The sequence below is a fragment of the Leptinotarsa decemlineata genome, unplaced genomic scaffold, assembly GCF_025532065.1.
Source record: "Leptinotarsa decemlineata unplaced genomic scaffold, Ldec_3_MD MMD2_tig00003736_RagTag_RagTag, whole genome shotgun sequence".
Lineage (NCBI taxonomy): Eukaryota > Metazoa > Arthropoda > Insecta > Coleoptera > Chrysomelidae > Leptinotarsa > Leptinotarsa decemlineata.
Window position 1 is genome coordinate 1,042,841 of NW_027412593.1, and position 24,391 is coordinate 1,067,231.

A 24,391-nucleotide genomic window follows, 5' to 3' on the forward strand; every position below is an offset into this window, starting at 1 on the left:
CTATCACTTTTTGCTAAATGGAAAATTATTTTTTCATTGGATGCAGAATTTCACTCATAAATCGTGCAATATCAAACCAAACAAGTTAAAAGAAAGAAACATTATAAATAACTATTTTTTTCATGTTATTATATTCATTCAGAGCTTGAGTTCTAGATATTCAAATTTGTCAACTGGCAAATTACAAAACTACAGAAGGGAGAGTTTAATTAAGGTTGATAATGAAACTTTTATAAAATATGTTCAACATGTCTTCCATTTTCTTGAATGCAGAGCTGAAGTCTATGTTTGAAAGACTGTTCTACCCTGCGCAAGACAGCTGGTGTAATGCTGCGAAAAGCATTCGTTATTCTAAGTCGCATATTTTCGGGAGAAGTTGGTGGCTCAACGTAAACCATATTTTTTATGTATCCCCATAAGAAAAAATCTAGTTTCGTCAAATCTGGTGATCTAGCGGGCCACCGTACAGGCCCATTCCGTCCTATCCATTTATTGGGAAATACTTCATTTAGATGATCTCTCACTTCTGCCGAATAGTGAGCAGGTGCACCATCATGTTGTAACCACATTATATTGCGGAGGTCAAGAGGAATATCATCTAACAAACCTGGTAAATCATTTCGTAAGAAATTGAGATACATTGCACCATTCATATGTCCCTCAAAAAAGTATGGACCAATTACATATTCTCCAATGATGCCTCCCCAGACATTTATCGACCACCTATGTTGATAATCCACCTGTCTCAATAAGTGAGGATTTTCTGTCGCATAATAATGGCAATTATGTCGATTTACAAATCCATTTTTATGGAATGTCGATTCATCCGACCATAAAATATTATTGAAAAAATATTCGTTTCGACGAATTTTGTTCATGGCCCAATTGCAAAATCTCACTCTTTTCTCGAAATCAGCATACAGTAGTTCTTGATGTAACTGAACGTGGTATGGATGCAAGCGATGTTTCTTCAATACTCGTTGCACTGATCTCTCACTTATATCCACTATTTCCCCAATTTGTCGTTGACTCCTACTAGGATCTTCTTCAACAGCAAGAAGAACTTGCAATTCATTATCTTCATTAGTAGCTGGCTTGATGCGCTCATGTTTGGAATAATTAATAGATCCAGTTTCAACGAATCGTCCCAAGACCTTTCGGAAAGATCTTTCATCTGGATGCCTTCTATCTGGATACCGTTGAGAATAAATTCTACTTGCCAATAAACAATTCCTGTCTGATTCACCTAATATGAAAATCATATCAATCAAATCACTTTTTGATAACAACATTCTGATGAAATTATACCGACAATTCAACTTCACGATTGACTAAAAATTTCAATATTCATTTGCAGCCAAATATTTTGTTCTGTCATTTGCCAGACTACTTGATTTCCAATAAATATTTCATTCGCTGAAAGGTTGTTTTAGACCGAAAGAATATGGCACAAATTCCGAGATTTTTGAAATTATTGTAACTATTCAAGAACGTCCATTTTGTGGTGTAATTCGCAACTTGTTTATCTAGCAACAGGTAATTTTAGGAATGGGCGATATTTTAAGGAAAGGGTATTTTTTGTATATTCTTATCAGTCGTCAAATGGATTTCGCTTTGAAAAAATGACCATTTTTCGAAAGAAATGCTCATTTAAGAAAAACTATTGAACTTAGCCATAGGGAATACTTAATGAAATTTGTAGAGGTTTCGTTGGCGCTTCTTATGGATCAATAATATACAGGGTGTTCCATTTAATATAAGGAAGATTTTGCAAATTTTCATTTACAATATTTGGCAAGCGGTTTTTCATACCCTGTATATCACAGGTCGATTTCAGATATATCGTTTGAGAGAGTTACCAATGTAGAAAATTCGACCAAAAAAAAAAAATTTTCAACTGGACTTGGCACCACTTTATAATTTCAAATATTCTGAGTGACGAATATTGGAAAAAAAACCTGTCATGCTAGATATCTCGAAAACCATCAATATTTTCGAAGTGCAGATATACATAAAGTTTATTTTATTTTCTATGAAGAAACCGAAAAAGCGATAAAAAATATAGGTTGCCATTTAAAAAGACACAGTTGGGATCCGCCCAGAAAAAATCGAACACCCTGTGTGACCGCCAATATTTTTATTTTGTCGAGCTCGAGCAATAAGGTAATATTATAGAAAATTAGATTCCTATCTGCTTCCTATATAGAGATATGGAACACCGCGCCACTGTTGCAGGACCCTGTATATATATATATATATATATATATATATATATATATATATATATATATATATATATATATATATATATATATATATATATATATATATATATATATATATATATATATATATATATATATCAATATTAATATAAGTCACAAAAAGGATTTGAAGCTTTATAACTCCTATTTAATTATATGCGAGCTGATCGTGCTGTCATCATCTAGGCTCTACTATAAGTACAAAATAGTAATCTTGTTCGACTATTTTGTAAGTGGAAATCATTAAGATGACATAGACAACGTCGAAACATTTTTTAATGAAAATATATAGACTCAATAAGAGGCTTATTTTAAGAAACTGAAAAAAAATATAATCGGCTGGGATGGATTTTACAAGAAGATGGAAAATAAAATAGGGAAGAATAATACAAAACTACTGAAGGATTATACAAACTTAAACAAAAAACTTACATCGGAGAAAAATGAAAGAATTTTTTTAGTAAGATTTAAAGATCAGAATCTAACACAAAACTTTCTAATAATGAAAACTAAACTCAATTTCAAACATGAAAAATTCAAACGAAAATAAAATACTTTGGGGTATTTTTATATAAAACTTATCCAAATTTGCATTCAAGAAAGTTGCCAAAACCTATCAAATTTGAATAAGAGCAGTGAATATATTTAATATCTGTCTGTCTTTAAAATCTGTTTTTCCGTTAATCAGATGTCGCTCCCATACGAACGACAACTCTCAGAAGTTGAGAAACTTGTGCGAGCTAAGGACTAACGAGATCTTACCTTTTAACGTGTGATTCCTGAAACGGATAAACAAAATATTTGCAATGAAAGAATTTTCGAACCACTTAAGAAAAACATATAAAAAAATTTGAAAATCCACAAAATAATACAAAGCAAATCGATATCCTTGATAAAAAATTCATCGGACAAAAATATACCCGATTATGTATTATATATTTTGAGTCTTGGTCAGAATTTCAACTACGACACCAATAAAATTCCTACAAATCTATATAATTGCGAATTTGAAAGCTGGTCTGACACCCAAGTTATCTTGCCAAGTACTTCCGTATATTCCTGTCCGTGAGAAACTCAGATTTAAAATTTCTAAACTCAATCAATTCGATGCCACAAAAACCCAGGGATCGGTTTTCTCCAGTAAAACAATTGTCTCCGAACCGAATATAATAATGTCAGGACAGACAATTGTGCTTTCTGCTCCGATAAGTTGGTTGGGGGTTAAAATGGACCAACGGCACTATCATGTTGCTGGTATTGCCAAGGCTGCTTCTCAAAAGCTTGGAAAACTGTTACGAACCAAAAACCTGCATAGACCTCAGCAACTTTTCATGCTTTATAAAGGTCAGATTAGACCTTCTTTGGAGTATTGTTCACATGTATGGAGCTCTGCTTCCAAGCATACTTTGAAGCTGCTGGATTTCATCCAGAAAACAACCATTTACCTGATTGGAGACACGAACATCACTTGCAACCTTGATAGTCTGGAACATCGAAGAAAGGTTGGAGATTTGTCTCTCTTTTACAGATACGGGAGGTGTTCAAGTGACTTGGCACATTTGATTCCACCAAGAGCGGTACATATCAGAAATACGCGATTCAAATCCAACATCAGGTAGTACTTTCGCACAGGCACCGCTCTTAAAGAGCCTAGAGGATTTTCCTGTAGTGTTTGTGTTTTATTTTGAAAAAAATTCCGTAACTATTTAACCGAAAATATTGAGTTTAAGCCACTAATATCCCAACAAAGAGCGCATCAAATCAAAAACTTTCATCACATTTTTTCTCGATTATTTGAACAACTGATCTCATCCGTGATGTTGTCCTCTCTCCCGAAAACGGTTGACGTCACGCAAGTTTTGATATTCCATGCAATAAATAACAATATTCCACCTGCTTCATCTCCAAAAACTCCACTCCAAATTACGCCACGAAATAAAACGCCAACGTCCTGATGTATTATTTACGGAATCGATGGCGGCAAAAATTATTTCCCTATGGCACAAAAACACAGGGGGACATCAAATTTAAATCACCATATTTTATGATGATATACACGCACCTCTGGGGCGTCCAGGAGGCGCATGTGCTCACCTGCGATTTTTTCGTCAAGTATGCGGGAGTTACAAATATCCCGATCCGGAGTTGTGCCGGAGTTCCGCAGTTCGGCCGGAGTTCCGCAGTCAGTCGTACGAATTGCTCGGGAAGCGTCCAAGCGGTTAGACCGAAACTTGCGCGCCAACTTCCGCGAAAACTCGCGAGGACTGGATGTGCTCTAATGAATTATTGATATTCAATCATTTCGGGAATGCAGCGATGACTGACATTGATGGCTGTTCAGTTGCGATCAATTGAGGAACTTTGTTGCTGGTGAGAATTTCACTTAAGTAAAATGAAAAAATTATATAAACGACCAAATTTCAGTTAATGAAAATATAACGATCGTCATATACAATATGTCACAGCTAATTGCCGCTATGAATACTGTATGTTTCTTGGGAAGAATAAATTGTTAATATATCAAAACGTCCGTCCCCATTTTCAATAAAGAGTTGATATGACAGGGTCCATTTTCTCACGAAGTTATTTTCAGAATGTACTTTTTTCATTGTCGAATAATAATTTCATCACTATACTCTTTCACTACTGCACGGAAAAAAAGATTTGTTAAATGAAATAATTCACTTCATTCAAAGAAATAAAAGTGTCATATATGCACGACAAAATATTTTGTTGATGCAAGTAAAAAGAATTCTTGACTCCTAACTATTTCTTCAAGCATATGTTCATTGTATCAAACAAATATTTCATTGAAACAATCGTTATTAGTTATTTCAATTCAAAGAAGAATTGAATTCAAGTAATATTTTGTCTAATTGATAGCGAGAATGATTTAGAGACTTCGAATATTCTATTGAACAAACAAATTTTAAAGATAAGTGAAATAGTGGATCTGATTGAAATAATCAAATATATTTTCTATTTGAGTAAAAGTTAAGTTGAAAAAACCTGATATATCTGCAGGATGATGGAGAACTTTGCTTGTTTTGATAATGGGAAAATTTCCACTAAAGTGGAACAAATAATGAATAGTAGTTGAACGAACAATGTTTATACCTCAGTGTGAGTATCTTGATAGAGTAAAGCATTTCGAAAGTTTAAAATAAGTATGAACAATGATGTACCAAATGAAATAAGGTTACAAATCAAAATCCTTCCTTCTTGTTTGAATTTGGTTATTGGATTCAAGTGTTTTGATTAGCACATGTGCTAATCAAAAAGAACAGATATTTTCATCATTTCTTTAAAGTCCCCCCCTTTTATTTTTTGAACGGGCCAACTCAAGAAATTGAAAGTAGAAATAATGAAGTTAATGCATGAATACTTTATTTTGAAATGAAATTTACGAATTAAACTTTCAAGATGGCGACTGGGCCATCTGAGAAAAATAAATTAAAGAGGAAGGGGGGTCTTGTGACACATCATTTTGAAATTCCTGACGAATACTTCACAACCCTAGAATATGAATTCAAAATCTTCACTTACTACGAAATGGCGAACATTTAATAATTTCCTGAAGACAAATATATTAATATCGATATTTCTTGAAATATTCCTTTTTACCTGCCATACGGCAATTCCAACAACCCGATAAGGTTTGTTAACTTATTTTTTGTTTATAAAAACGACAAAAAATGTCAGTACGATAATAAACATCATTGTTCAGTTAGAATCATCTCATTTAGTTTTCGGTTTTACTAGTAGAAAGGTACGATGTCAACAATCTTCAAAATGATTAATTCTTGTCCATTGGAAGGAAAACTTGAAGCAATTTTTATTTACGGTGCGACGCGTAACTTTCACGAGACCGAAAGAATTTTCAATGAACGTTTTCTGAGTCGTCCTATCTGTAGAAAATATTTGAGGGAATTTGCATCCAAATTTACAACTACCGGTAGTGTACATAACAAAAAGCCCCCAGGTCATCCGTCCATTCCGGAAGAACAGCAAGTGCAAATAATTGGTAGTAAATCCTGAACAGTCTACTTATTCCGTCGCGAATGTTTGTGAGGTGTCTTTTTCTACTGTGTCGAGACTTTTGCAGAGGAATAAGTATCATCCATACAAAATTAAAAAGGTACACATCAATTAACTAAGATGAACCTGATCGAAGAACAGAATTCTGTGAAATCATGACGGAAACCATTGCAAGGCATCCTACCTATCTCCACAATATTTGTTTTAGTGACGAATGTACATTTTTTTAAACGGCAATGTTCACAGACAAAATTGCCGTTATTGGAGTGACACCGACCCTCACGTTTTCCGGGAAACACATACTCAATATCCGGAAAAAATTAACGTTTGGGCAGGAATATCGAGAAACTACGTCATAGGACCTCTATTTATTGATCAAAATTCAACAGGAGAAATGTATTTGAATATGCTGGAAACTACTGTTGACCCTCTCATCACTGAAATCGTCGAAGCGAATCCTAATGAATTCGATAGGGATATTGTATTCCAACAAGATGGAGCACCATTATATTACTCCAGACAAGTAAGAAACTATTTGGATGCTACTTTTCTCAGTCGTTGGATTGGCCGTCGAGGTCCTACAGAATGGCCAGCCCGCTCTCCAGATTCAACATCTTTGGACTTTTTTTATGATGCTTTTTGAAGCAAAAGGTGTACAAAACTGAATCTTCATCAATATTGGATATATGGCAGAGAAAAATAAATATTTGTAGAGATATTGGCGTTACTGTGTTCGAAAATGTTCGGCGTGAAATATTGGATAGGCTGTTCATATGTCAAGAAGTTGAAGGCAAATATTTCGAGCATCTTCTGAACTGACCTCAAGCTTATTACCTCATATTATGTATTTAAATGTCAATGTAATCAGGCAATTATTTAAAGTTTCGCCATTTGGTATGAGTTGAAGATATTGACATTATATTCTAGGGTTGTAAAGCAATTGTCAGAAGCTTCAGAAAGATGTGTCACAAAACCCCTCTTTCTAGTTAAATTTTTTCTCAGATGGCGCTAAGTCGCCATCTTGGAAGTTTCATCTGTCAATTTCACTTCAAAATAAAGTATTCATGCATTAATATCATTATCCCAAATTTCAATTTTTTGAGTTGACCTATTCATAAAATGAAAGTGGCGGGGGACATTAAAGAAATGCACTGTATATTTCACTCAAAGTGTATTTTTTTTAAATATGACGTTGAGTAGGTAAATACCTAGCGGTTCGAAAGATATAATAATCTGATTGACCTGAATCCAAAAGTTTTCAGTACAACGGTTTCCAAATGAACCTTGTTCATGCTTTTGTTGTTTCCGTTCCAAAAATACATCATTTTCAACAGCAAACTTCCAGAGTAAAAATTTCGGGATCTAAATTTGAGAGACAAATCAATCAATCTTCAGGTTATCATCACTTTCAGGAATATGGAAATGAGTAATTTTTATGATGACGGTTTGTTCAGAGACTCAATTTTGTTAACGATAGACTGTTATTGAACACAAAAAAAACTGTGAACCGTAGCGGGACGTCTGGCAGATGTGAAACATCAACTATAATATTTTATGGGCACTGAAATATTCATTAAAATATGTTCCTAATTAAAATATATATGAAAAAATTTCAATGTGGCTTTAATATACCCTAGTAAACTCAAGAATATAGTTATTGCAATATATTACTGAAGATATTAAATGCGCTACTCGCTATCAGCTGATTTTGAAGTACAATTCTGTTAGTCTTCATGAAATTTATTCTTCAAGCAAATGCTGCATTATACTTCATGAGAATGAAATTGAAATTTATAAATGATTAATCAAAAATAATCGATGCTATGAAAAAGTTGTAAATTTTAATATTCCTAGAGAGTAGATTTTACATTTACCGACCCTTGAGACAGACTAAATATACGCGGACTCAAATGTACAGATGGATCCACATTCAACTATAAAATATGAAAATATAATGGGCTTGTTTCATGATTTTTGGTTTATATTTAATTCGATAGTAATTTTAAATTGCAAAACGGTGCACTTTGTTTCAGCTCTCTAAATACCGTTGTATTCCCGTAATTAATTATTGAAAATCAAATTTTTTAGGCCCGTGACGTCACGGGCCTAGTTCCGCTTCTTGTTCGATTGACCAATAGGAACATTACAAACAATCAACATTGCCAAATCGTATAATTTACAGAGCGTATAAACAGTTTCTGATTCATTGGCGTTTCAAAGTAAAATCACAGTCACTTTCGACAACTGAATCTGAGAAACAAGTGCAAGAAATGCATTGAAAAGGAGAAATAATTTTACGTGGGATCGAAATAACACAAAACGCAATAGAAACTTCATTTTCGAAATATCTTCGTCAGTATAGACATCTTCATGTTGATATCGCAGAAATTTTGATAATGGACACCTTAACGTTCGAATTAATGAAAATATTCTCCACATGAAATACGAAACACGAAAACCATTAGTGGAAATATCTAAAATCAGTACACAAAATGAAAATATCACAAAACATTCACCTAAACATTATACATTAATTATTAATATACAGTTATGAAAAACAATAAAAAGTAGCAAACTGGATTGAAGTTTTTATTACAACAATTTATAGTTAGTATAAGTTTATACATAGGAGAGAAGAGTCATTTCAAATTTAATTCAATTCATTCGTCAACCTGTTCAGCTACAATTTATTATAAAAAAAAAAACGTTTCTTATTGGCCAACACAAATGTCGGCTCCGGTAAAATAACTTGATTGTTTGCCAATATTTGACATAATATTTATTAGATTTGAAAGGGTTATATTTTTAGGAGTGATTAATTTTTGGGAAAGAAAGTTTTTGGCTTTCTACTACTCCATCTGATACAAAAAAAATGGATGAGAGAATCTTCCAAAGAAAGGAAGCAGATCAAGCTTATTCCGTGACATTCAAAATCGTAATTCATGAATGAAGTGTGTGTATTTTCTATAATGTTATCCAATTTGGTACTGAAGAGCCTTAGGACAAGTGTCTTAAGGCGAAACACGGTGTATACCAGTTAGGGTGACAGTGTTCCATGTGAGTACAATTTATTACCATTCATTCAAAGTAGAACTCATGTGAATGATATCTGATTCTTATTCCTCAACAAATGTTCGATATACAAACTGAATAGAGAAAAGTATCTTCTGTATAATTCAGTGTTCATATAGAAGTATTTGTTTTGAAAGAATTTTTTTCTTTCGTGTAATTCAATGTTTATATGAAAGTAGCTGTTCCAGGAGGACTTTCTTTCAGTTTGTGTCTGAAAGTTACTTCTTTGCATGATCTACACATCCATGTATAGAGTTACTTATTTTCAAATTGATTACTTCCTTCCTTTCTTTGGAAGATTCTCTCATCCATTTTTTTGTATCAGATGGAGTAGTAGAAAGCCAAAAACTTTCTTTCCCAAACATTTATTACTATTGTGCACACTACACTCACCCACGCACACATTCATGAAACCTACATACTTACCTCTTCCTAATATTGCTACTAAATTCAAGCGTTATGAAAAACCATAGATCTCTTAGAATTTTGTTTTCTGGAATACTGAAAAACTTTTTATCTGGTATGGATGATCTGTTTCCAGGTTTAAAACATATTTCAACCATTCTGGTGGAAGTACCTAATGGTAAAATTTAATCCAAAAATAACACAGAATATACAGCAAAATAGACACCCACCGAGACCTACCTTTTATAAAATAAAATGTTTTATAATAAAAAAAATTGTAACAAACAAATCGGTTGTATTGAATACCGAGTTGACAACAATAACAATAAAAATAGCGTCTGTCAAATTGGATCATTATATTTTGGTTCTGTGTTTGGATATTGGAAACCAATACACTTGGCAACACCGCTGTAGACACGATCAATTTTATTGGTCAACAGACACGAGGCCAATTTAAACTTTTGCTTCTCGAATTGTCCTTTTTTCTGTAAATATAAAGAGATCCTGGGACCGATTATTCTTGATGAGTATAATATACCCCTTACTAGATCAGTATATAAGCAAACCAGTATCATTTTCAATAGCATGAAACAAGCCCATTAACTTACTGATGACTTGCGTAATGTTCTTTGTTTGATAAGAAATTGTTTCTTATGAAATCAAGAGGCTGATACTTTTCTATGAGGTTATTTATTGTCACAGGTTAATATAGTATGTGTTCACATCGAGGCTGTAAAGTATACTGCTTTTGCAACGTTGTCAGACTGTTCTCAAAGTATATATTTCTACATACATTACAACTTGATAGTGTAACGTGGACACCAATATGTCTTGGAACAACCATGTCGCTGGAATTGCAAAAACTGCTTTTTAAAAGCTTGAAATACTGATTCGAACCAGAAAACTGTACAAGTCTCAGCAACTTTTGATGCTTTATAAAGCTCAGATCAGACCTTCTTTGGAGTGTTGTTCTCATGTATGGAGCTCTGGCTCCTAAGCATACCTGAAGTGGCTGGATTCCATCCAGAAAAGAGGTATCCCCCTGATTTTATAATGAAAACAGGACATTTGTACAAAAAACTTTGTATGATATTTGTGTTGAAAGTAAGTTTTATTTTGTTCGTGAAATTGCTTAACTCGCTACGCTCGTTTCGCAAACTTTTTCACTCACAAAATAAAACCTTACTTTCAACACTCATACTATAAATAGCTATTTCAGAATCACTGCTATGAACACACTCTATAATAGTGCGGATTCCAAACAATTTATCAAAAATATCGCACACCTCAGCTTTCACCAAAATATTGAATACAAAACCCCAACTTCTTCGCCAAATTACGCAACGCATTCTCTGGAACCTCTGGAAAGAATTTTTCTTTCGTTCTCTGGAACAAATTGTTTTATATGAATGCTGAATTATACGAAAAATACTTTTCTCTGTTCCGTTTGTATTCCAAAGATTCCTATGGAATCGAATTAGATATCGTTCACAGGATTCCTACACAATATAATAAATGAAAAAAGTAAAATTTCACTTACATGGAACATTGTCATCCTCACTGCTAGACATCAGATGATACTGAATAGCCTTATCGGCTATTCAGTATCAAATACGGATAACATCATGAGAAAAAACATTCAATTACGATTTTTTTTTCGAAATGAGTTGAATTCACTTATGCCATTGATGACAGTACGGTAATAATATTCATTCAATATTTGCTTAAATCGCAGCCGCAGGAGTCTTGTTCAAATTGAAAGGGTATATTTTCAGTTTAGATTTAAACAAATGAGTCAATTAATGTTATCTACGTACTGTCATCTTTGACACGAGTGGATTCAACACTTCCCGTCACAAAAAGCGTAATATTAAGCACGAACTGAGTGTTTTTTTTGTATAATGTTATCCGTATTTGGTACTGAGGAGCCGATAAGGCAACTGTTTTACGGCGAAACATCTAATGTCTACCAGTGAGCATGACAGTGTTCCATGTAAGTGAAAGTTTTCATCTTTCATTCATTATATTGTATAGGAATTCTGTGAATGATATCTGATTCGATTCTATACGAATGTTTGGAAATTAAATGGAATAGAGAAATGTGTTTTTCGTATAATTCAGCGGTCATATAAAAGTATTTCTTTCGAAAGTATTATTCTTTCGTGTAATTCGATGTTTATATGAAAATAGCTGTTCCGAAAGGGATTTTTCTTCCAGTTTGTGTCTGAAAGTTATTTCATTGCATGATCTAAATATCTTTATATAGAGGCAATTTTTTGAAATTGATTCTCCCCTTTTTTATTAAGATAGAGAAGTAGAAAGCCAAAACTTCTCCATTCCGATGAAAAATATTTTAATTGATTGATGACTTTAGACCATTGTCTTTCGAGAGAAGCATACTCATAATGTTTCCTCAAAACGTAGAGAGTCAAAAAGTAGCTCCACAACTGTCGAAAACCAACTCCATAGTTCATACCTAACTGTAAAAGTCTAATAAAAGACGCAATAACCATTCTATGTGCCCGTTTACTGCATGCGACCTGTATGACTTCGCGATCCTCATAAATTATATCACCATTTTAACTTCAAACAGATATCGAACGTTGTCAATGAAAAATTCATCTCAAAATATTGCCTGACGACTTGGTAGCTCGCATTAAGTTCATGCACTTTTTATAAAATATCGAACTGAGGAATGAAGAGTGTCAAATGAGGCAAAACTCTTTTGAACTGAACTGAAATACATATATATTCTAAGCAAAGTCTGCAAAGCAGGATCATTATTTCAACGGACCGAAATCAATAAATACAGTAGAAGAGGTAGAGGCAGACATTTAGCATCATTTTCTAGAAAGCTCAAGGCTTATACAGTGCAGAACCGAAAATGCACAGCTGTCACACCCCTACGAACGATAACCCTCAGAAGCCGAAACTTGTACGAGCTGAGGACTAACGAGGTCTTACCTTTCAACGAGTGATTCCTACCACGGGTTGGACGATAGCAAGTGAAAATCGACGGTTCAACCTGCAGCTTGCAACACCGACCAACACGGCGGTCGATTGAGTGATTGTACAAAGCACCCATGTTGAACCGACCGACTACTAACCGAAGAAATTAATTTATTTCCATATATTTGGTTAGCCTACACTTTACTGACGTTTCTTGATTTTTAGTTAGGATGCCCAGAATTGTACTTTTCTTCATGTCGTTTGCTATTTTTCTCAACATATGTCAAACTGGAATGTAACGAAAAAACTAATATTGCAACTGTATTGATAAAAAAATTGGATAATGACTTTGGGTCCTTTGGGGAATTTGGAACGACTTGAATTTATTTATATTATTATGATGAACTACAAATAAAAAACCAGTGCTGGTACAGAAAGTACGAAATTGAATAGAATCGGCCCATACTTGATGAACATCCCTATTGAAACTGAAAGTTACTTCTATATTACAGCCATTTTATACTATCACCTATTACCTACTCGTATGCCTAATTTCAAAAGAAGGAATCTACATGAAAAGGTCGGGTATGAATTCATTAACTATATCATAAATTTTTCGAAACTTCCGTAAACATACTTAACTATTTTTACCTGAAACTAACTGATTCAATAATGGCGAATTATACAATTCAGTTTGATCCTTCATAAGATATTGAGTGTTTTTGAATTTGTTTATCTCCATACTCTCCAACAGGTTAAGTTTCTAACCTTTCTTCTGGAAATGGAAGTGCTTGTATTCTTGGTTGAACTCATGTCCTTCTGTGAGAAAGTGAGTGGCATATGTGGAACTTATTTTTCTATTTTAAAAACTATATTTGTGTTTCTTTATGTGACCTTTGAAAGTGCTTCCAGTTTGTCCTATATAAAACATCGGATATGACTCACATGATAATTATTATGAAGGTCATGTCTACTCCTAGGATGATAGACCATGGTTTGTTCTCTTCATGCTACTACCTTCGTAAAGTATGTAGTATTGGGTACTAGGTAGCTAGGTAGGTTTGTGAATTAGGTCTCTTGTGACGCATTCCATGGAGGTGTTAGAGGACTATCTTGTGATCCTCAGTGGAAACTTTTGGGGATCCACTCTGGAATATGTAACTCTGGAATCGTACTTGTGGACTATCTTGTGGAATATTGTTGTTTGCTTGATATGTCTGATGTTTTATATAGGTCAAACTGGAAGAACATTCAATGCCCGCATAAAGGAACACTAATATAGTCTCCAGAATGGAAAAATAAATTTCCACATATACCACTCACTTTATCACAGAAGGACATGAGTTCAACCATGAATACAATCCCCTTCATTTCCAGAAAAAAGGTTTGAAACCTAACTTGTTGGAGAGTATGGTATTGAACAAATTCAAAACATCTCAATATCCTATGAACCATCAAACTGAATTGAATAATTAGCCATTATTGAATCTGTTGATTTCCAGGTAAAAATAGTTAAGTATATCTACGGTACTTTCGAAAATTCATTCATATAGTTGATGACCTTTTCAGGTAGATTCATTCTTTAGAAATTAGGGATACGAGTAGGTAATAGGTATAAAATGGTTGTAATTTAGAAGTTACTTTCAGTTTTAATTCATGCTTGAGAAAGCTATTGTATAGCGAAACACGTGTCGCGTTTTTTGTAAAACGTTTTATAGTGACAATCATACAATAAACTGTATCACTAAGTATTTTTTTAGAAAGTACGAAATTGAGTTTCTTTGTACCCACGAAGTCATTAATCATGAATCCTAAAAGCTGTAAGGTAATACCGAAAAAAACAAATTACGCTTTTATTCATCTTTAACTCAAATTGGTGGCTTTTTCCACGGCAGCCCTATCAAGTAACGAAGCTGGCCGATAAAAAGTGACGATAAAAACACTTGTGGGTTTAAAAAGAGTGGCGTATCGGCTGCCGGCGATAGGTAATCTCATTTCTCCTTTATCTGTTTCTCGGCGAACTCATTTGGAAGAAGAGACCTCCGAAATACTCCTGAAAATGAAGTGTGGTTGCGGGTTTCAGATTAGAAAGAAAATTTCCATCGTCAGGAAAGTTTGATATGTTTCGCCGCCGGAAATGATGATGATATGCATTGAATTAGGTTTTGAAGTCAACTTCTCTTCAATCGGTGGGAACAATTCTGTTTGTGGGACAACTTTGTGGATTTGTTGAAGTCATCCAAGTTCGGAAAACAATATAAACGACATCGTGAATAAACTTCATGGGTTCGATGGATGCACATAATAATAATAATAATAATAATAATAATAACGGACCAAAACGATATTTGTCGTGGAGTTTTCAGCTCCTGGCGAGACGAATATCGTCAGAAAAGAGGAGGAAAAACGGATAAAATATCGAGATTTTCTCTTCGAGCTCCGCAGACTTTATCCAGATCACTCTGTCAAAATGGTCGTTCTGATTATTGGAGTCCTTGGTGGAATGATGTCTTCTCTACTCTCGAATCTCAAAATCATACCGGCTTGCCGCACTAAGGCAGAAATCTTAGCCGCACAGATGCAGAAGGTTGTCATTCTTGGCTCACTGCGTTTGCTCAGGGCACACGATTCTCGGACCCAATGATCACTTACCCCACAGCGTGGGGAGTGGTCATTGGTTGATTATGCTGGCGCACCCTCCCGAATGTATCGGGGCTTCGGGGGATAGGGCCTGACCAGCGCACACTACGGTGAAGAAGTAATAATAATAATAATAATAATGATAATATATACAGAAAGATCATTTTACACTGGTATGAAGCAAAGGAAATGTATAGAAATATTGTGAAAATACGTTATCCCATATAGGCTCTCTGATGACCCTGTCCATTCCTTACAAACTGCTTCCAAACATTTTACTGAATGACCGATTGGATTCAAATAAATAACCGATTGATCATTCAGTGAAATGTTTGAATTTTTAGTTCATTAATTTCCATTGCTCCCAAACATTCCACAGAATGACCAATTGGTAATCTATTTTGATCATTCAGTAAAATGTGTGGAAGAAATGGAAATTATTGTCACATTTTACTGAATGACCAATTGGTAATCTATTTAAATCCAATTGGTCATTTAGTGAAATATTGGAATTTTCAGTTCATTGAATTTCCATTGCTTTCAAACATTTTACTGAATGACCAATTAGATTTAAGTAGATTACCGATTGGTCATTCAGTAAAATTTTTAAATTTTTAGTTCATTAATTAATGTTTGGAAGCAATGGAAATTAATGAACCAAACATTCAAACATTTTACTGATTGACCATTTGATAATTTATTTAAATCCAATTGGTCATTCAGTCAAATGTTTGGATTTTCAGTTCATTAATTTCCATTGCTTCCAAACATTTTACTGAATGACCAATTGGATTTATCATAGAAATAACTTTCTATGTCATTGACTATGAAAAAGCTACTCTGATAGCGAAACATGTCGTGATATATTTTTGAAAATGAAGTTTGTGAAGATCAGATCGTAAAATGTAGTTTATGGAATTACTATGGATATTCATCAAGTAAGAGCCGAATCAATCAGAAAAAAAATGAAGTTACTGCTGCTTGTAAAATTCAACTGAACAGTTTAATAAAACGTAACACGTGTTTCAGTATAAGGCGTGTTCTTACTGTATGAACACACAAGCAATCACCAGTTAAGTCTTCTTCCCCACTTTCTGAATTTTCAAGTGGGCCTTCTACGAACTAAGAACTCAGTGAGAAAGCTGATTCATCCAATTTTACTTTGAACTCTGATCCTGGTATTTTATCGAATTTGCCTTCACTCGAATATTTCCTTGATGCTATTACGAAAATAGCATGCAATGCATAAGTTATCGTACAAAGTTCCTAGTGAAATGAAATTTGCATTTTTTGGGAAAAGATACAGTTTTTCTCAGAGGAGACATTTCATTATGCGGCATGGAATTTAGATTCTTCATCAAAGGGATATCCTGAGGAAAACTGATACAAAATATGAAAATTTATTGGAAAATTCCAATAGAATATATGCTTATGCTGTAGGTATATAGAATATTAAAAATGTCTAAGCTATACAGTTCAATATACAGGGTGTCTCATATAAAACTCCGCGGGGAAATATCTAAAACATGAAAAAAAATATCCATATTTCGTGAAAGCAGATAATTTTGGTGTCAAAGGGTCCTCTCATTGACGTAGATATCCAGCACTAGGCGTTATCCATTAGGGCGTCGCGACATCGACGCCAATTTTTTCAAATATTAACCCAGTATTTTCAATTGGTTTTTGAATTCTGCATTAAATTCTGAATTCAGCCATATAGCTCCCTTGTAGTTTTTCTTGAATACTGATGAAAAAGGCAATTTTATTGCGTACTATAAAGAGGGCCATGAATAAGTCAAAATGAATGCAATAATACGAGTTTAATAAAATGAATCCATTAGTTATGACAATATTTGTGATACTATTTTTGAAATCCTCTACATTTTGTGGACGTCGCATATAAACTAAGTCTTCGATATATCCCCACAAAAAAATCTAGTGTAGTAATATCTGGACTTCGAGCTGGACATAGTATTGGACCTTTATTTCCAATCCATTTCTCATTAAAAGTATCATCCATATATTGCGTAACTATTCTATTATTATGTGGAGGTGCCCCATTTTGTTGAAACCACATATTCAGTCGAATTTGTATCGGTAAATTCTCCAAGAGATTCGGCAACACATGTTCTAAAAAAACCAAGTACCTCTTCCCATTGAGAATTCCTTCGAAAGAATGAGATCCTATCAAATAACCATCAATAATTCTGCACCAAACATTAACACCCCCACACAGACTGAAATCTCGTTTCTTGCACCCAATGAGGGTTCACGTCAGACCAATAGTGACAATTATGTTTGTTTATTATACCGTTGTTATGAAAATGGCTTTCATCACTCCATAATATTTTTTTCAGAAACTGATCATCATTAATTCGGGTGGACAACCATGCAATGAAGTTCAATCTTCTATCAGCATCTTCTGGAAATGGGAAAATATTTTAGTTATTAAAAATGAAACATGAAGATTATTACCTGGATGTAGTCCTCGAATTAAATGTATTCTGTATGGATGGAATTTGTTTTTTGACAAAATACGTTGTATTGACGATTTCGAAATGTCACAATTCGTTGCTACTTGTCTGGTGGAACTATGTGGTTTCAATAATAATTGACCTAACACTGCAACATGTGATTGTCATCAATACCCGTTTTTGGTTTTTTTGTTTCCGTTCATTAAAACATCCATTTCGTGCCAAAGATTTGGCTAAGCCAGCGAATGTTTTGTCTGGCGGTAATTTCCTGTCAGGATACCAATTAGGGTATATTCTCACTGCTCCTTTTGAATTCCTTCTTGCTTCGCCATAAATATATATCATTTCTGAATTTGAAAATTGAACCATTTTTCATTTTATGAAAAACCAACACGAAACTGAATATACTTACAGGTCAAATCTTACAGGTCTTCTGACAGATCGATAAATACACAATTGCATTTATTTTGACTTATTCATGGCTCTCTTTATAATTCGCTTTAAATTGCCTTTTTTCATCAGTATTCAAGGAAAACTACAAGTGTGCTATATGGCTGAATTCAGATTTTAATGCAGAACTCAAAAATTAATTGAAAACACTGGGTTGCCATTTGAAATATTGGCGTCGGTGTCGCTACGCCCTAAAGGATGATGCCTAGTGCTAGATCTCTACGTAAATAAGGGGACCCTTTGAGACCAAAATTATCTGCTTTCACGAAATATGGATATTCTCTTTCATTTTTCAGATACTTGCTAGCGGAGTTTTATATGGGACACCCTGTATATAGATAAAGAACAAAAAGGAATAAAAAGGAATAATTTGAACGTTTATAAATTCTTCGCGAATATCCAAATTGCATTTACAAGAATTGCAATTATTCCTGAAAAGTCATTAATTTGATATAATAATAAATATACATGTTGCCTAACTCTTAGAGGAGTATTTAATCCCTTATGGGATTTGAGCCGTGCCTAATTCATTGAAACTATAGAATTTCTCGATCAACAAAGTATGAAGATATTCGTGTCGGAGTTTTTAGCTCCGGGTGAGACGAATCTTGTATAAGCGGAGGAGGAAAAACGGGTGGAATAACAAGATTTTCATTATGAAGAAAAGAGAATTGAAACTTTCTATGCTTTTTACCACTTTCATTTGTAACTAACGTTACTGCACTTTCGTCCTATAAGGTCATTTTCAAACTTATACAAACTTATACAGAGTTTAATGTATACGTTTGGAAATGTCCTTATAGGACGAAACTGCAGTAACCTTAGTTACAAATAAAAGTGGTAAAAAACATAGAAAGTTTTATTAATCTTTTCTATGTTATGATTTCCCACCACGTAGTAACGGCTACATCCATCAATTTAACAAGATTTTCTCTTCTAGCTCCACCGACTCTTTGCGAAAGTAGACATATTGTTGTCCATTTCAACCTCCAAGAAGCAGATAGCGAAATTGTCTGTCCTGACAATATTATATTCGGTTCGGAGACATTTATCTTTTTGAAGAAAACCGATGCCTGGGTTTTTGTGGCATTAAATTGAACCTGGTTACTTCCACACCAATTCAAACATATTCTCAGATCCTCATTAAGATATGCAACCTCCTGCTGCCGGTGAAGATGTGCATCCGCAGCCGATGTCCTGGAATACAAATAGAAAAACGAAACAAGTGTGCTGTCGTCAGCAAAGCAATATATTGAATTATTAGTTTTTCCAATAAGTTATTGACATACAATAAAAAGACAGTTGGAGGCAATATGGATCCCTGAAGAACACCAGCGTTGATGGAATGAGTACCTATTCAAGAGATATTCATCGACGGTCACTTGCAGGAAACGATCTTCAGGAAACTGGCGAGTCATCCACACAAATGATCCGATAAGCCATATCATCTAAGTGTGACCAGCGAACCCTCATGCCGAACACGATCAGAGGCCTTAGAAATATCGAGCGCCAGCTCTTGATTCTCCATATTTCTCGATTGCGTTATTCCAAATACGGGTGACATACGATAAAAGGTCACCTCTTGATCTTTGTTTTCGAAAGCCATATTGATGATCGCTCAAGATGTTGTAGCCTTTCAAATATTTGAGGATATGGTGATTCACGACTTTCTTCATGATTTGTGATATAACTGATTTATAGACTTATTTATATTTATTTATATTTATTTATAGACTGGTTTATAGTTATTTGGAAGAATTTTCTTGCCATTTCTGGGACTAGGCTGAAAGCAAGTAATCTTCCAACAAGAAGGAAAACCCCATTCTCATAAGACAGGTTGAAAAGTCTGCAAAATACTGGTGCGAGATCATTTGTGAACTTTTTAAGTACGATGACGGGCACTTCATCAGGGCCAGACGCCTTGTTGAGATTGAGCTGCTTCAAAATTCGCCTCACTAGACGCTGCCGGGAAGTAATTATCAAAAAACATCTAGTATATGTATACATGTAGACTATCGTATATGACATTTCATTTTTTTGACGTATGTGTTGTAGTTGTATGCTCAAAATAGAATACCATTTATTATGGCTATGGCGCCACCTATGTTCACATTGAACAAAATTTTGTATGACGGTACAACCTTGAATAAAGTTTAGTTCTTCTCAAGTTCATGAAAAATGAGCGCGTTGTTTCATTAACATATCCCGATAAATTATAAATTGATAATAGTATGTCAAAAGAATTCACAGATAGAATTAGGCGAAAGTTTCAAAGTGAAATCGAAAAAAGATTGTTGTCCAAAACGTTGACCACTCAAGAAGCTAAGTATAAATTTTCAATTTTTTTCAACTGATTTTCTCAATTTGTGAGCAAAATTTAGAAATACGACCAGATTCTGACTGATTGGACTTGTCAGTGGTTTTTATGACGTAGTAACTTTTCGGGGTGAACTCTTCAGTTTGCCATTTATTACATTTCAGTAGATCCTCTATAGATTTAGCTTTGTTTATTCTTCAGATTGTGGATATACCAAAAACCGATAAAAAGAATTGAGGTCTTCATTAAAGAATATCTTTCAAAGAATCGATTCGGGTAGTATTGGTTTTATATTAAAACATTCAAAAGTAGTCTTTTGTGCATAACCTTTTGGCAAATGTTGACTTTCGTTTATATGTTTCATCTTTTTCCCTCATAAGGAACCAACAATAATCCCCCATCATTGCTGCATCCCATCTTCCTTGGTAACGTTGCTCCATTGTCGGCATGTCTTGGTGGAACCTTTTTCTTGTTCGTCACTGACAGCACCCAAATTTTCTGGGAAAAAATTCAAATGTGAGTCCAAGAAATGGATTTTGAGAGATATGCGACATTCCATTCTGCAGTACTTTTCAAGTAGTTCTTCTACAAATGTCTCGTAATTTTCTACTTTCTTGTTCCCTAAAAACTCCGAAACAATTGATTGTTTTGAAAGAACTCCACGCAGCTAATTCAACATTACCTAATTTTTGATCAAACTGTTGATCACTTAGTAGTTTTCTAATTTGTGATCCAACAAATATACCTTCCTTGAGCTTCACATCACTTCATTTTGGAAAAACGTGTTAAATATATTCAAACGCATCACCTTCTTTGTCTAATGCTTTTACAAAATTTTTCATTCCCTCCAGTTAAATGTATAACGGAGGTAACAAAAGGTTTTTGGGATTAACAAGAGGTATATTATTCACGTTAGCTTGATCTGGAATGTATTTATCTCTCAGAGGTCATTCTTTTACTTGATAATAAATGGCTCTGTGTTGCCCCACTGTTCCAAAGGTAAAGAAAATAGTAAAACATTGTGAATCCGCCCTGAAGATCTAGTAATAGTCCTATGACTTTTAGATCACCACATATTTGCCACTTATATGTATTATAACTTATTGCATTTATAATAAGTGACATACTTTCGTGTGTTTCCTTCATGGCAACTGCATACTTTTAAACTTGTTTTAGATGCTACATTGCCAGTTTTTAAACAATTTCCTCAATTTAGAGGAAAAACAAATTTGGAATGTGTGTTCATTGAATTTTTGTGAAAAAATCATAACTCAATTATCTCACGTGTTAAGAAATTTTCACTATCATTTTCGCATTTAGGGAGCAAAAATTAACGAAGAACTGCCTTTGGCATTATAGTCGGTGATTAGCTGTAAACTAGCATAATCATCTCGAACCTTTGCTTTCAGTAGATACAGACTTTCGTTTCGTTTTTCCTAGGTTACAGGTCAGATATACCCAGCCAGATATACTTTGTACCTGTTTTTCATGTTCTGTATCCTAGCTTGATTGCGCTCAGTAAAGACGGAGAAATACACCACGTCTGCCAAAATTGCCAAAAATAATTTTTTAATACCATTTAGAATAGACGTTGACCTAATATGTTATGTGTGATTGATGACTTGTTCATTTCGTGGTGGATACATTAGATGTTACCAATTTAAAAAATGACACCACCAAAATGTATTCCCAGCAAGCTAAGAAGGTCATGGAGGAATCGACATACCAAGGGATATAAAAAAATGATACGCATGAACCCCTAGCCTCCAGAATTGTATGGATTATTCAAACTTCACAAAGAAGGACATCCAGCCAGACCCGTGGTATCATATATAGATGTCCGAACCAGTAAGTTGTCTAAATTTTTAAATTCAAGATTCAGAGATCTTACAAAATTTAATCCTTCAAACACATTTGTGAATTCAGTAGACCTAGCTGACAAATCATCAAATTTGAATATCAAACTAGTATCATTCGATGTAAAAACATGTTACCAACAGACAAATGTCTTCCCCCCGTCAAATACATATCAGATAAGAGTCATACAAATCCATATATAACTATCGAATTTTGCAAATTCCTTGATGCATGCGTCTGAAACAAAATTTCTTCAAATTGAATAATAATTTTTATCTGCAAAACACAGGTCTCCCTATGGGCTCACCATTGAGTTCCATTCTGGCAGACGTTTTCATGGACACACTAGAAAATACCCGCATTCTTAATAACCCCGTTTCCCAGAAACATATTGTGTTTTGGTTCAGATATGTTGATGACGTAATGGTTGGTTTTGATGGTTCAAATATACATATCAATCAATTTTTAAACTTTCTCGATAGTCTGCATAACAAAATTAAGTTCACAGTAGATATCGAACAAAACAAGGAGCTTATCTTCTTATATTTGAATATTTCAAGAGTCAATAATAGTTTTCAATTCAATATCTACCGTAAAAACACGTTCATAGACTGTACAATTCCTTTTGACTCTTTCAGTCTACTCTCACATAAGTTATCCACGTTTAGGACGATGGTACACATAGCTTTCGCAAACCCTTTACCTGAAAAGAATTTCCAAAAATAATTAAGCAAATTGCAGTAAACAAACAGGTGCCAACTTCAAGAATCAAAACACAAGATGAATAAAGATAACCTCAAAATCCTACACAAAGGTGATAAAGGGAAAAATGAATTTATTGGAAGTCATGGAAATCAACAAATCAATTAAAAACCAGAAATATATACCCCTTAAGGAGCAACTCTATTTATGTAGGTCTCCTCTATTGAATTTATAAGTTTAACATCCTCTAGAATTTTCAGTGTTGAACTTTAAAGTCAGCATCCTTGTTCCCCCAACTACCTGTCTTTCAAATACTTGTCCTTACATCTTACCTGAAAACTCCTGACATAACCGAGTTTTCAAATTTCACATTTCAGTTTCATACTTGATAATGGGGTAAAACCCGAAACCGGTCGTATAAATAAAATCAACTAGTGATAATTAGACAAAAGTGTTTTTATTCATTCCATTAAAGTGACCTCCCAAATAGCATGTTGTCGAGTAATTAACACGACATGAAACCTGAATTGACTTTAGATAACTAGGTACATTTTTTCTATCATCAATCGCGGCAAAAAACACATACATTTTGCAAATTGTAAAATCTATTAGTGTACATAGTACACCCACTTGAAATCACGTACTTTCTGATTATTGAGAGAAACGCAAACGTAATCCGAACGTATTTTGGATCATTTCATCAACGATAATGAAACATTCGTTCACTTTAATAACAGTAAGCAGAAAACCTTATGAATTCACGTTTTTTCTTTTTTTTCTAGCAGCCATATTCCACGGCGTATGGAGAACACAAAGGATTGATTCTAATCCAACAAAAAGCCCCTTTGATCCGAACGTAATACTACTGTTGCTGAGAGAGAATAATAATTATTCTTTGAAGAGAGGCAACAACAGACGAGGAAAAAACAGAGAAAACAAATCAAAAGAACAACAGCGCTTGTTATGAGCTGCACATCCGCGCGGGATGAATTTTAAATTAACTTGGACTGGATCAAAAAATTGCTTTGGTGGAAATATGTGAGTTTGGATCACCTTTTGGCGTTGTGTTACAAAGACTGGCGATGGGGCCGACATCAATGCAAATCATCGGGTGTCATTTCCTGGCTGCTTTCGTTTGGGGTGAGTATGAACTTTTTGAATATAAAAACTGATGAAATTTAGGAGCACATCACCGATGAATTCGTTAATATTGACGACACAAA

The 24,391-nt window shown here is 34.1% G+C and overlaps 1 protein-coding gene across 2 annotated transcripts in view; it reads left to right on the top strand.

Moving 5' to 3' along the window:
- The first annotated feature begins 4,462 nt into the window (after nucleotides 1-4,462).
- LOC111505249 (uncharacterized) overlaps nucleotides 4,463-24,391 on the top strand; it is a 265,863-nt gene continuing 245,934 nt past the window's right edge. The window contains exons 1-2 of one of the 2 annotated variants that reach the window (XM_074178233.1): nucleotides 4,463-4,634; nucleotides 23,951-24,308. In XM_074178233.1, the coding sequence (XP_074034334.1) occupies nucleotides 24,251-24,308 (58 nt within the window). In that variant the 5' untranslated portion in view covers nucleotides 4,463-4,634; nucleotides 23,951-24,250. The remainder of the gene's footprint in view (nucleotides 4,635-23,950; nucleotides 24,309-24,391) is intronic. The other variant, XM_074178234.1, reaches the window with a different exon arrangement.